This window comes from Scatophagus argus, chromosome 6 (genome assembly GCF_020382885.2).
Source record: "Scatophagus argus isolate fScaArg1 chromosome 6, fScaArg1.pri, whole genome shotgun sequence".
In the NCBI taxonomy this organism is placed as follows: Eukaryota; Metazoa; Chordata; class Actinopteri; family Scatophagidae; genus Scatophagus; species Scatophagus argus.
The window spans coordinates 19,701,918-19,716,377 of NC_058498.1; the positions used below are offsets into that span (position 1 = coordinate 19,701,918).

The 14,460-nt window shown below is 42.8% G+C and overlaps 1 protein-coding gene across 3 annotated transcripts in view; it reads left to right on the top strand.

Moving 5' to 3' along the window:
- The window catches only part of scfd2 (sec1 family domain containing 2), an 82,007-nt gene that overhangs the window by 4,884 nt on the left and 62,663 nt on the right, over positions 1-14,460 (top strand). For all 3 annotated transcript variants that reach the window (XM_046390670.1, XM_046390668.1, XM_046390669.1), the window contains exons 3-4: positions 4,206-4,333; positions 9,770-9,945. In XM_046390670.1, the coding sequence (XP_046246626.1) occupies positions 4,206-4,333; positions 9,770-9,945 (304 nt within the window). The remainder of the gene's footprint in view (positions 1-4,205; positions 4,334-9,769; positions 9,946-14,460) is intronic.

Below are 14,460 nucleotides of genomic sequence, written 5' to 3' on the forward strand. Positions count from 1 at the left end.
ATGCTCTATGGGAAAAGTAGCAAAATAAAAGCAGAGATAGTAGAGTGTGGAAAGGAGAGAGCAAATGACAGACAACTGAGCAGAGCTAACCCTGCTTTTACCCCACCAAGAATAAAGCAGGGGCATGAAGACTGACCACATGCATTCTGTGGTGGTTCCTTATAGTGCAGACATTGTTTTACTTTACTTCTGCTCTTCTACTGTTCAAATGATTTACAATGACTGTGCTCCACATTTGCTTACAGTGTAGTATGAGTTCCCATCCAAGCCTGCTTATTGAGTCTGTTTAAACGGTGCTATGCAGGGGGTTGATTCAGGCCAAACATCATATCTCGATAAAAATGTAATTCTGGGGGTATTTGCTTTTTATGTTCCACTGTTAGCTGAAGACAAATGTTTGTAAGTGGAAAATGAGTCACATAAGGAAAAGGAAGGAAGGAAGAGGTAGTCGTGCCCACAGAAAAGTGCTTTTTCTTCTCTTGAATGAAAACTTTGACTTGATTGAAATGGTAGCTATATGTTTTGCACTGATTGATTCCATTATTGCAATATAGTGTGAAGATCAAATTAAAATAGCCTCAATTTGATATTTTGAAGTTTTCTGCCGTGAAATAGGAGAACCCTTTCTCCCTCTGAGCTGTGTTTGTGTAAGAGATTGGTTGCTTTCATCTAATCATTTTTCACACTGATTTTATCAGGACTCCCCAATAATAACTTGAAGTATTGTGGTATACGGGAGATGAAGGGATTTTTCATATTTTGGGACTCGATGAGCTGACATGCCCCCTAGTCCATTTGAGATGTTGTGTCTCTGTTTTGTCTGCTGCCTTATTCAGTCTTTTTTCTCCACTGTGGAAGGTATCTCATCCTGAAAACCACAGTACATCAATCACGTGGATTACTTTCACCTCAAAAACTTGTACTCTGTGTTCCCATCAAGATAAAGATAACAAAACCTGTTCTGTCATGTATGTCATCTTGTGCTCAATTATTTGATGTTCACTACAGAACACACTTTGCATTTGGGAAAGTGTGTGTGTATTTATTCAGCAAGAGGGTAAAACGCCCCAAAAGATGTGGCTCATCACATCCCCCAGTCCCACTTCTTAAGCGAACCCCCACTGCTAGCTTTCGTTTGAAATGTTAAATTAACTAAGAGACGTGAGGGGAGAAACAGGCTCCAGCATCATGCCCATGCAGATCCTTTCATTTCTCACCTTTTCTCTGAAGAAGAAACCTACAGACATTTTTATTGCCATTTTTCTGAAGATTTGATATTATTTCACATGTGAATTTTTCCATGTCTTCTATAAACTTGGGTAAGGTTACTTTATAAATGATACGTGTACCTATGCACACCTCTCCCGTAAAAGATAGAACATTTCCTACTGCTGTATATAACATCGTTAGCAATAACAGATGTTTTCATACAAAACATGAATTCTAACTGCAAAGAGTGTTGAAATATTACACTAGAAGTACGGGGGGAATCATCACAGAATTAGAATGACTCATTGACAGTTCCTGGTACTCCAGCATCAGTGTGTTTAGTTTTTGGTCTGTATCTCCCTTCCTCTCCTCGTTTCCTGCGGAGCTCCTCTCCCTCTTTTTTGGTGCATCAATCCACTGGGTCATTTGTCCCTCTTGCCAGAACACACAGGCACTCAAGGCCAGGCTTGCTTCTGGTCCACCTCTCCCCACCCCCCTCCCATGTCCCGTGCACTCCATAAATTAACTCAATGAGGAGGAATGGGCCTGAGCTTGCACAATTGTTTTGGATTGAATTGTTGCATGCAAACCTGTTGGAAAGTAGACAGATTATCTAATTGATGTGCATTGGGAAATAGATTACAATTTGGGTGAACTGACCCTTTAAAGACATTTGTTCAGCCATATGAATGTAGCATGACTCACTTCTGAGTCATGTCATGAATACTTTTGGGTACATGCTTGTGTGTGTGAGGGTCAGCATAAAGACATAAACTCTGCACACAAAATTTGCACATGTGCGCATGCATGTTCGGCCGAATGATGAGGGGGCCACAGGATAAGCAGTAAAATTCAGAAATCCTGAGTCAGAACAGTTAAAGCCATTCTTTTCTGCTGCATCATTCACTTCCAGGAACTATCCCCCTCCTCACCCCTCCAGTCATTAGTGACTTGGACACGATCAGGATTATTTAATCATTGTTAATGCCCACATACGTGTTCATTCTTTTACGTGGTATGCACATCTTTCTTCAGGTCACAGAATTTGATGTTTAACTGCCTTTTAATAGTACGGCACTCATTACACATCTTGTGGAATTTAGTTTGGGCACAGATGCCCGCACTCTCCAAACACACCCACTCATCTTGTCCAAGCAGGCCAAAGAGGACATCCGCTGTGATGTACACAAGTCAAGAGTGCCCCCTTCAGTCTGTATCTGAGCAGCCATTTCAACATACAAAGTCACACTGCACTTAACGTTCGCAGATGGCCAAGCGCACACGCACCCCACATAAACAGTCCCCCCCCACCACCACCTCCCCTCCATAGTAGAGTAGTTACTCAACAAGGTTCCTGGCTGGTTATGGAGCCTGTCTCACACCCTGCCAGTATAAACTTCACCCCCCACCCCTCAGCCCTGCTCAAACCCCCGCCTTCGTCTGACCAAATGGCCCAAGGAAAGCATCAGGGGGAGCCGGCTAACGGGGGGAGGGGTGGGACTGGGTTTGGCAAATAGTCAAATTAAAAACATATTTCATCCACACTCTACCGAGACTATCTCTGTCTTCCAAGAACACACACAGATGCACGGAGTTTATGTGCTCAAGCAGATGCATGAGCACACACATGGCTGCTCACATATGGCCTGGTCACACTAATGGTATTTCAACCATGACAAGTATGAGGGACTTCATGGTTTTCATAATTGTAGCAATTCCAATACTTCATCTAGTGCATGGGAGGCGTTTTTCTAAAGGATTAAGTGTTTTCCAGAAATGACAACACGTCAGAGCTCTTGACCAGTAAGTGCAGAGCACCACTTCATGTTCATGTTTCAATCACTTCTTAATAAAACCAAGAGATTGTAATTAATATCTGTTTAATTTTATTTATTTATTTATTTTTTACTGTATTGCTTTTTACATTAGACTCTTGCCCTGGGCTGTGTTTGCCGGTCTTTGTGTCTGGTTCTGGTGTGAAAATGGCGGCGGTCCCAGTGTGAGCCCCTCTCCTCCCCATCTAGCCCCAGCCCAAGGTCTGGAACAGATTACATCTGATATTAAACACATGGCAGCAGTTAGAAAGGAGAAAAGGCGAGAGAAGAAAAAAGGTTTTTTTTAAAAAAAAAAAAGAAAGAAAAGAAAAACAGAGTGAATTTGTCAACGAGCCCCCTCCTACCTTCCCTCTCTTTGTCTTTAGCCCCTTTTCTCTCTTTGTTTTTCTTCAGTTTCTGGTCAGTACTGAGAAGACGAAAATCTTGTCCACTCATGCCAGTCCCACTGAGATGTAGGCTATTTGTGATGCGTTTTTATTCAGCCAATAAAATGTCAGTAACTTTTAAAAGGGCCATCTGAGAAGAGACCAACAGAGACAAACATGAAATATGTTCTTAGCTTGAATTTTTTTTCAATTTTAGAAGAAAAAGTGTCATTCTATGAAGCTTTTGATGATGAGGCTGCTCAGTGACACTTTGATTCTTTCATTGAAAGACTTAAAGCTGTTTACCACTGCCCATGGCAGACGGTAATAGTCTGACACACATGCCTTGTCCTCAGTCTCCCATTAGAGATGTGCATCAGTGTGTTTCATAACCTAGCGGATAATGAGACGAGGGACTGAGATGGTATCGAGAGGAGTCTTGGTCTCCAGACTGTGCTGTTTTGCCACTGATCTAAGGACAGCACTGATCAGTTTAAGCTGGATTGAGAACATTCCTGATGTTTCCTCTGCTAATTTCAGTTTTTCCTCTGTGCAGTCCCATAGGGGAGTCACCGCTCTCCGAGCAACAGACTCTCTATCGCTGAGACAAGCACTCGATCACGTCTGTGTTGTCCTTTTGTGTTTGTACTTGGAGTTCTGCATGCTCTGGATAAACAGCAGGAGCAGAAACAGTTTCTCAGCTTGTTAGTCCTGAATATGACTGTACAACCTTTACTAAAATGTTTTCTTTTCTTCATTGAGACCAAATGACCTGTTTGGTTGTTTTGCCCACCAGGTCACCTGCAGCACAGTCACTGTGGGAGGCCATGCTGACCAGTAAACATAAAGAGGGGGTGATGGAGGTCCGTCGGCAACTAGTGGAAGCAGCCAGCAAGGAGAAGCTGCCAATCAAGATGAGCATGGGTGAGAAACAGGATACTGCAGATAGAACAAAGCACACATTTTGTCTTCTGTTAAATAAAACACAAAACATTTGACAGAATACAGATAACTAAACTGTACAAACATGAGCATTCACATCAGATAAAGGCATCATGAGTAAAGAGTCATATTGTTAGAGAGAAGTGTGTGTGAGTGCTGTCGTGTTTTGGAGCAGAACTGTAGCGCCTCCTACTGAGATCCAACTTCTCTGCTTTGCCGTGTGTTTGCCCATGTGTCCACAGAGGAAATCTGAACCACATGTTGGCTCTATGACACACACACACCACACATACACACACATGCTTGCTTGCACACACGCTGCTTTTCAAAACTTTTGTTGTTTGCTAATGAAGCAAAGGGGGCTGAAGCGAAGGGTAAAAATATGTGTAGGCACGCAAAAATAAAGTCATTACATGCAAGTATATAGTGCCCTCATGCACATTCACCTTTACGCTACCTCCGATTCACATCGGTAATGGATGTACTACAGTCACTCACACACACATGCACACACACACAAAGCTAATATGCATGTTAGCATCTGGCAGAAGGGGGTTGGGGTTAACAGGGAGGGGCAGTGTGGTCCCTCAGCTCCTATAATCTGTGAGGTAAAGAAGGTCTTGTCTCTCCTAACAGTCAGGTTGTAATATGTTGGAGGTCACACAAACACATATGCACACACACCCCACACTCTCTGCCAAGCTTCTGCGTACACATGGCGGTTTTTCTTTCACACACTTGTGTTTAGCTGCAGTTCTTCTGGTTCTGGATATCGGCTACATGATGAGTTTATTTAGACAAATGCACCAACAACAAGAGATTGAGCTACAGATGTAAAAGGAATAATGAGAGACAGAGTGACAGAAAAAGTAGAAAAGCATGAAAAAGGTGTAGGATTAAAGCCGCTCCTGCCTGCTGGCTGACAGTCTGTTGACTTAATGTCTTCCCTGAGTGAGAATAAGAAAAAAGACGAAAAGAAGGGAGCACTGTCAGACTCCTCACACACTGAACCTTTATACCCCCCCTGGCAGACAACCAGATTCCACGAAGCCCCCTGAGCTCCCAGCGCGCCCCCACACGGTTCCCATCCTGCCCACCAGCACCACCAGCAGCGTTCTCAGTCCATCACACTCTGCTCATATGAGGCCAAGCTAAACCCAAAAACACATAACGCTTAACATTAATACCGGTACCTATCTGCTCTTGCACTGCCCACTCACTCACCAGGAGAGTAGAATTTTCCGCTTGCACCCCAACACATTCTCACTTGAGTAGGTTTATGCAGATCAGTGGGGAAAATACTGTATCTGTATCTATACTGTATCAGGATCCTCCAGGCCCTGCATTCTCACAAACACACCGACCCAACATGGCTTCTTTTCATCTCAATAGGATAAGATCATCCAGAGAGAGACAGAGAAAATAATCCATTTCTCAGAGCCTGAGTATGACCCATCAGGTTTCTCAAAGCACAAAGGGATGATGAAATTCCCATTGTGTGTGTGTGTGTGTGTGTGTGTGTGTGTGTGTGTGTGTAGCTATGTATTATGTGGTTGTGCAGAATCCAGTGTTTATCTTGGTTGTTTTTGCTCTTAGCAGGGAATTAGTTAGACAGCTTTGGTTTCATTGTCCATAAACGTTCATCTTATCTGCTCATCTGTGTGCGTGTGTCTAAGTGTGAGTGGTTGTGTGTATGTATGTATGCTTGTATGTATGCATGCACCAAGTGGTTATACAGTTTGTGTGTATATTTTGTGCACCGACACCGCAGTGTAAACGAGATGTGTTGACAGGACCGTTTTTCCTGCGGTGCAGCCTGGGCTTTTAACTGCGAAGAAGAGTGAGACTCAACCAGACAACTGATTGCATTCATCAGTTCAAGCTGTCAAATTTGGAAGCATTGGGCTACCTGACCATTACACCAACAGGGACTTTAATGACATTGCATTCTAAAAACACAGACAGTTTTGCAGCCAAAACAGCTTCCACTCTTCTGGGAAGGCTTTCTACAGGATTTTGGAGGGTTTCTGTGGGAATGTTTGCCCATTCATGCAGTAGAGCATTTGTGTGGAAAGACAAGATGTTGGACCAAATGGCCTGGCTCACAATCTCTGTTCCACACCAAACTCATCCAGCCATGTCTTTATGGACTTTGCTTTGTGCACTGGGACACAGTCATGCTTAAATGGAAAAAGGCCTTCACCAAACTGTTGCCTCAAAGTTGGAAGCATAGCATTGTCCAACATGTCTTAGTTTGCTGAAGCATTAAGATTTCCCTTCACTGGAAGTAAGGGGCCCAACCCCTGAAAAACAGCCCCATCCCACACCTGAATTCAATAAAAAAGAGGTCTGTCCCCATACTTTTATCTGTATAGCGTGTCATAGACCACAGTTGTTATTTCAGTGGAAAACTACAACATTTATCATAAATACAGACTCAACTTGGTCATGTTAATCATCTAACATCATCATCATCATTTAACTCTTGTCTCATTTAACTCAAAACAGTGCTCAGCCTCGCAGAGTCACCAGTATGTCTCTACAATCTTAGTCATCCAGAAATTAAATTTCAGTAGTTATCTGCTCATACCAATAGAATTTCAGGTGAGATTTGTTAGTCCACAAAACCTTTCTTGAGCTTCATGGAAGTTAGGAACTTTTAAAATGTAAGACAGAAGACAGAAAAAAAATAACATACTGAAAAAAGCTTCATTTTAGGGTGAACAGTTCCTCTAAATTATACAACACAAAAATTAGTAACGAAAACAAGAAGATGGCTTGAATAAGATCAGATTTATTTCTGATAAACAAAATTTGTTCCGACAGGTGAATGTGACCGGTGAGTGCTGTTTTGAACTGCAAACCTTTTGCATGCATTTTTAAATGAAGAGAAACCTCAGATGAAAACTTTCTACGACACAGACACTATAGAAAATCTGAAACTGAATGTGGCTGTGAATCTGCCTCGTTCTACCCTGTGATACCCACTCCTGTACAGTGGAGTCTTGAAAGGGGCCCCAATGTGCATCCACAAATAAAAGATCCAGGGCTTTCCTCCTCTCAGAGTGCATAAATAAAATTCTCTCAGCCTTCCTGTGTCCCCCATCTATGTAGAATTACTTATGAGGCTGTCCAGCTGCTGAGGCCAGCCACCACTCAGCTCCAAGCTGACATCAGACATCACTTAGCCTCTGAGTAACCCTGCACACCTAGAATGCAAGTCATCTTCCAGTAACAGAACTAAATCATTGTTGGCTTCTGCCCTTTTTTGCATTGTTCAGAACTTTGATCATGGCTGAGTCTCAATTGCCACTTGTGCACAAATGGGCAGCAGCTCAAACTGTTTATAGCATGGGCCTGAAAATGTGATTTGTTTTATGGCTGGTCCTGCAATAAATGCACCCAGAAGAACATTAAAATGGCCAAAAGGTTCAGCTTTCTTACACCACCTTTGGGTTTCTATACAAACTGGAGTTTTGTGTATGGCTGAAAACCTTTTGACATTGGTAAATAAAACAGACACGCTGATGGACTTAACCACAGTTTAACTTGCTGGTGGTTTCATAGTTTTCAAGGCTTTGAAATGAACTGAAAAACACAAAAGGACTATGCTGTATATTTTCTCAATAAAAATAGTGGTTAAACAAATGATTAAAGCTGGCATGGAAAGGTGGCACAAGCGCAGTGTCATCTTACATGTACAGTCTTATTTATCAGAGACTGACAAGAAGAACCTTTCCAGTACTGCTCTAACTGCAGAAACAACCTTGTTTGAATCCGTAGCTCAGCTGACAGATCGTCTCTGTGACATTCATTTTGCATCTGGCAACAAGATGCTTGAATAATCACAGAACTGTTTTCAGGGAAGTTTAGCGGTATAGATAAGAGCTAAGGCTCAGCCAGCGTTGTTTGATTGTGTAATGGAGAACAGGCTTTTGTGTGGCTTTCTTGTCCTAGTCCTTTTTCTGTTTTTTCCAGCGTCTTACATATTCTCACTCAGTCTCCCATGATCTCCCGAGCTGTAAAGTCAGATCACATTTGGCCTACAGTGTACCATTCTTTGGTTGCCTATTCTCAGATGAAATTATGCTTGGCCCTTGCTTTGGATGTATTTCCTTGGTCTGTGCTGAATTATGGTTGGCACATCAAGCCTGGTGAACCTTGGTTATGCTGCCAGGATTTTATGGCTGGATATGTTCACAATAGTGCTTTTCAGGATTTTGAATATGTCTGGACTGAAGATTATTCTCCAAAAAAAGTACTTTAATTTCAGCAAGAAATTTAATTCCCTTTTGTAGACACTTGCTCTGTAAATGCCACACAACACACTGACTCTTTGAGTTCAGCTTGGAAAGTGTGTTTCCCAACAGGCAGCCTAGCAGGAAACTATTTTGCTATGAGGTTTACTTATCAGCTGCCCTGAAATGAGTTTTTTGTTATTAGCTTCCCTGGATGATTCCCTTCAGTTTTCCTTCTGAAAGTATTTCACATCCATAGATTAAGACATCCAGTTTAACAAAGTCAAAAACGTTTTGTTTTTGCATTTTTTAATTGCTTTGACTTCATATTGTATCTAGTATTCTAGAGCTTTCTGTTACATTTTTTATTCTGCCTGTCTGTTTCTCTTCTAGTCATGTGTTTGGCCCTGCTAAAGAAAACATTGGCCATGTAGTCCAACAGGAAATACTCCCACATCTGGTGCTGGTTCAGAACATCAACATGAAGAAGTAGGCTTTATGGGGAGTTAATGTGTACCCCCTCTCTATCCCAGCTCATGACACAGCCCCTCGTACCTCCAGGCCACCCTGCACACCCCGCCGTAGCCCTTACACCCTTTACATCGCTCTTCCTGTCTCTGTGAATCTTTGCAAGAGGGGCTTGAGGGGGTAGGCAAGGGGTCCTGAACAGTGAGAAGAGTCTCTCTGCTACCTCTATAAATGTTCAGAGAAAACAAACATGACAGGCTCTCAGGAGCTCTTATCAGTGACACACTGAAGCACACGTACATAGTCCTGTCATGATAGCTATGTTTGTTGGATGACCTGGTGTTCAAGAAATAATTGTGATAAATGATAGCTTTGTCGTACGAGGACCATGCTATGCGACATGCTATGCCACTGCTCAAATGATAAATAAAATGGACTCTCTAGCTTTGTTAACAAGAACACACATACACAAAAGGTTGTCTATTTATTCAGTTTCCACACTGCGCTCTTCCTGTCAGTGGGAATGATTGTGTGTGTGTGTCCCTTACAATCTTGTACATTTTTATTTGTTTGCAACAGATGGTACATAAAAGACCAAAGATAAAAATTACATACATACTGTTTGATGTCCTATGACTAATATTAACTGATGAATGCGTGATGGCTTCAGAGTTCTCTCCAGATTATAAGTGTGTTTTTCCCCTCTTCTCAGGCCGTGTGACCCCCGAGCAGCTGTGCACCTACATGCAGCCATTCCGGAGCAGTCGGGGGGTGCTAGAGACCCACTGCGGGGTGCTCCAGCTGGGCCTGGCCACGGTCCAGATGCTCCGCCACCCCAGCCTGCCCCGCTGGGATGCCTGCTTGGCCTTCGAGAGGCTGCTGCTGCAGGTCTGTACTCATCTTACACTAACATATTATCCATATGCTTAACTGGTGATGAAAAGTGAAAAGGCTCCATTCAAAATGTGGAAATGTTATAACCAGCTATGACAGAAAGACTGATGGAAAAAGATAGAATCTTGCATTATTTCAGATGCAAATATTAAGGAATGTGGATGAAATAACTTCAAGAATGCACATGTTGGTTTTTAAACTGTATCCTTAACAACGATGCATTGACAGAAAACAGCATATTCACTCTGCAATCTGTAATTAACTTGATAATTATTCACACTAACATTAGTCACATCTTTTCCTTCGGGTAAATATTTTATTACCGATGCTCAGCAGGTAAGTGGGTGCTTGTGGTTCACTAGGTGGTGGCCAGAATGTTGTGTTAAACTGACAGAGACAGGAAAAAATGCAGATTCCTCTCCTTCATAAACAAGGTCAGTTGTGTTTGTAAGGAAAACATTCAGATCCAGTAAACACTGCAAACATGCCAGATTTCCATCATTTTGTTTAGAGACTTGTTCCTTCAGGAGGAAGACGTGGAGTTTACGGGGGCGGATACAGGCAGATGTACACGTGTGTTTGACCGTGGAGGGATCAGAGGGCAAGTCTGATACAGAAGAAGAGGGAGAGAGCAACCGGTCAACGCTTGTTCACTTCAGCTCTTTAGCGATGATCAACTGATATCTTACGAAATTACTCATCAAGTTGAATGACGCCATACCCTACACCATGTGCTAACTAATGCTAAAGCCATTTCCTCCCTCTCTTACCTTGCTGTGTTCACTGAGTCGCTTTATATTCCTGAAGCTGTAAAGCAAGCAGTAGGACAGCAGAGTATTTAGGAACTTATTAAACTAAATCACGGAAAAATAAAACAAGCTTGCGGCAGTGCCCCATGCCAAATTGGAATTTGAAAACAACCTCATAAACCTTGGTCCTCAGCTGGGGCCATCGCTGCTTTATTAAATAAAGGAAGAAGACTTTAGGGCTTATAGCTCCAGTATCCATTTTCTTCATGACTCCACTTTGATCCACTCCCCCATGGTTGTCTTCTACACCTGGATAGTTCAAAGTACAACTCTCTCACTACTCTTTTTAGTTTCAGTCTCATAACTAGGCTTTTAGGTGACTGTCCACAGGTGGAACAGGGTCTCGTAAAACTGTTGCTGACTGTGTTAAAAACAGGCTGTTGTTGTATTTAGCATCAGGACAGTACATGTAGCATTGGGCCCAGGTTCAGAATGACATTCTTCAAGAATCAAATCTTACAATCCAGCCTTGAGCATAATGTGAGAGTTGGCTTTTGCAATCAAAACGGACCTGAGTTTTATTGAGGTATTAAGGGAAATGAGTTGTGTGTCCTCTGTGCCCCCTCTGTTTATTTAATTTCCAAGTGAGGTTTTTTGCTTCATCCCAACATGGACAGAGAGAAGTTAATTACATTACAAAATGGCAGGATGAAATGCCTTTAGGCTCTGCCTGGTGGTTGAGCCATGTTTGCTCTGCCTGAGTGTGTGAGGGCTGCTGTGGGTACAGCTAGGCAGAGCTGGACACCCCGTCACTGGTGGACAGTGTGAGTTCATTCAGGCCGGCGTTGCACTGAGGCCTTAGAGTGGGCAAGAGCCGTACTGAGGCAAAGGGCCATTGAGTTCAGGACCTAGCCTAGTTCATGCCTTTCCCAGTAGCTACACTCACACTTTGTTTGTTTAAAATACTGTGTAATACTGTGACCCAGACAACTTTTCCCAAGCAGGAGTGCAGCATTTTACTCATGAGGTAATGCTTAAATATGCTGTGATACATAAAAATCTGTTCAGAATGAAACCCTGCTTTTCCAGGTTTCACATTTTATTGCCTTAACTCTAAAGGCCATATACCTGTGAGTGTCTTGCAGCCAGGATATTAATAAGATTGGGGTACAGATGTGGTTATGTACTTTGACATATTAGTTGGGCTTAAATATCAGTGTGGTTAGTGTGATACTTGCCTTTACAGACACTGCTGGATTTATTACCTCCTCGCTATACAGTACTCATATTTATGTGAGATGGTCAGATATCTTCTTGGCTGGCACTGCCACCCTGATTGGACCTAACCACCCCCACCCTCCCCTGCTGCCTTGGGCCCTGGATGTCTGGCATGTTATTGGGCTTTGGTCTGAATGGCTCAGATTGAGCAGTCTTGGTCTAGCTCCAGCCCGCAGTTACAGAATGTGTATGCTTGACGTGGTGGTACAGCCAAGGCAAAACTCAACAGACTCACTCTTTCACCACTTCCCAGAACATCACAGGCACACTACATTCCCAACAACAACCCCGCCAGAGCCTCTAACTCACCAAACTAAACATGTACACTACTACTGCAGATCTTTCCCAGAGAGAACTCTCTTGGAAGTTTCAGCCATATTTATTTATATATCATGGCAGGATTTTTAATGCTATTGTCTGTGAGTGTGCTATGTGGCCTACTGTTGATTAGGCTGTCACATCACTGAACATGGTAGTGATGACAGCAGTGCAGTAGAGAGGAGCTAACCTCTCTCACCCTGGCCTGTTGCTTTACTCTGCTGGGATTACCAGGGCATGCTTCTGCAAACATTCAAGCTTCGAGTTATTACTGGTCACAGCGCTGCTCAGACAGAGAATTGCACTAAGCTGCATGTCTCGTTCTCCCAGGAGTCACTCAAAACTGCCTGCCTGGTCCTTATCTCTGTCTCTGCTGTGTGTTTGTGTTTTAGTCTGAAATACTGGATGTTTAAGTTAAAATCGAGCTATAACCCCAAATCCAGTACCCTTGACATCAATTTATAGAACTGGTAAAAAAAAATGCAATGAAAACCGGACTTTTGCCCTCAAGAAGCTTGGGCTGCCACTAAAAGATATTGTCATTCTCCATTAATCTGCCAATAATTTTCATGATTAATCATCATTAAGTATGAAAAATACTTATTACAGTTTTCCAGAGGCCTGAAATTCCAAGTTGTTTCTTTTGTCCAACCAACACCAAACCAAAAGACTCCTTTACTGTCATAAATACCAAAGAAATGTAGCAAATCCTCACACTGAAAAAGCTGGAACAAGCAAGTGTTTAACATTTTTGCTTGGAACATGACTAAATTGATTAATTTATTTTCAAAATAGTCAGTAACTAATTCATTAATTGATTTATCAACCAGTTGTGATAGTTCTGCAAGAAACTCTGCAGACCTACATTTTATGCTGCTGTGTCCTGAGTCTTAAGTCCCAAGTCTTTTTCAGACTGTTGTGATGCTCCGTTGCTGTGTGTGTCCATGTCTGTTGTTGTGAGTATATAGCCAGGTTGGAGCCTGGTGAGCCACATACTCCATTAACCTCCTCGGCACAGTGTCAGTGTGTGCATGACCCTTCACATTTATCCCTTGACCCCCCCTTGGACACACACTGACTTGTATATGCTTAAACGTTCAGGCCTGTAGTATGTCAGTAACCTAACGGTACAGCGTGTGTCATTTTCCTGTTATGTAAAGCCGTAAGAAGGCAAACCAATCCCCGAAATACAGCAGTCATATGTGAACCATCTGGTCTGTATCATTTCTTATGGTGCCAGAAGGAAAAAAGTTAATATTTGTCTGAAGTAACTTTCATCTTATCTGAGCTGCATGCCACAGACAGAGGACTGTAATTGGCCTTTCCCCAGGGTATGGAGCCTGTCCCCACATCCCAGACATTCCCCTTGTTCTCCATCTCTGCTGTGTCCCTGCTGGTGAAGATTGTAACAAAGGGGTGTGAATGACTCCAGGGCACTGCCCTGAGATGCCCAACACTGACCTTCTCCACTTCCCTACTGTTTAACAGCCTCACATCTGGAATGACCTGGACTGACCGTCTCCCCATCTATCCAATTTGAGAACCGTATTCTCCCTTATTCAATCCCTGTATTTCCTCTCTGTAGCAACCTCAACTCTGGAGCAAGATCTGCTCACAGAATGAGCCTCTGGAGGTTCAACTCCTGGCTCTTGACAATTTCTCTCTGGCTCTCTTTTATTGCCTTGTATTAATGCCTTTTCTCCAGACCGTACTTTATCCTGCTCTTCCTGGTAAATGTGTCGTGATTATTGTTTATCTGTGTTATGTGTTCTCTAAATATGCGCCTCACTGTAACATGCACACACATGTTCAGCATGAGCTTCTGTGCTCTGCTGAATCCACTGTATTTTGTAACATAACAAACCTTCTAAAATTGGGAGAAAGTTGGGTTTATCAGAAGATTGAGTTATTTACCTATCTCTTCCTTCCTGTGTTTAGTTGGAGAGGATTACAGTGGAAGAGAACAGTGATGGAGTTCACTCCCAGAAAGACACAGGAATAGGCCCCATTTCAAGTTCCCCACCCCCACCTCTCAGTGCCGGTACCCTGAGACGGCTGTGTTTACATTGTTCTGCACAGCTCTGGCCTAATGTACTATCTGTTTAATAGGCAGAGAGAAGCCTGTTTATAGAGAGGGACCTTTTTAACAGAGGTGATGGGCTGG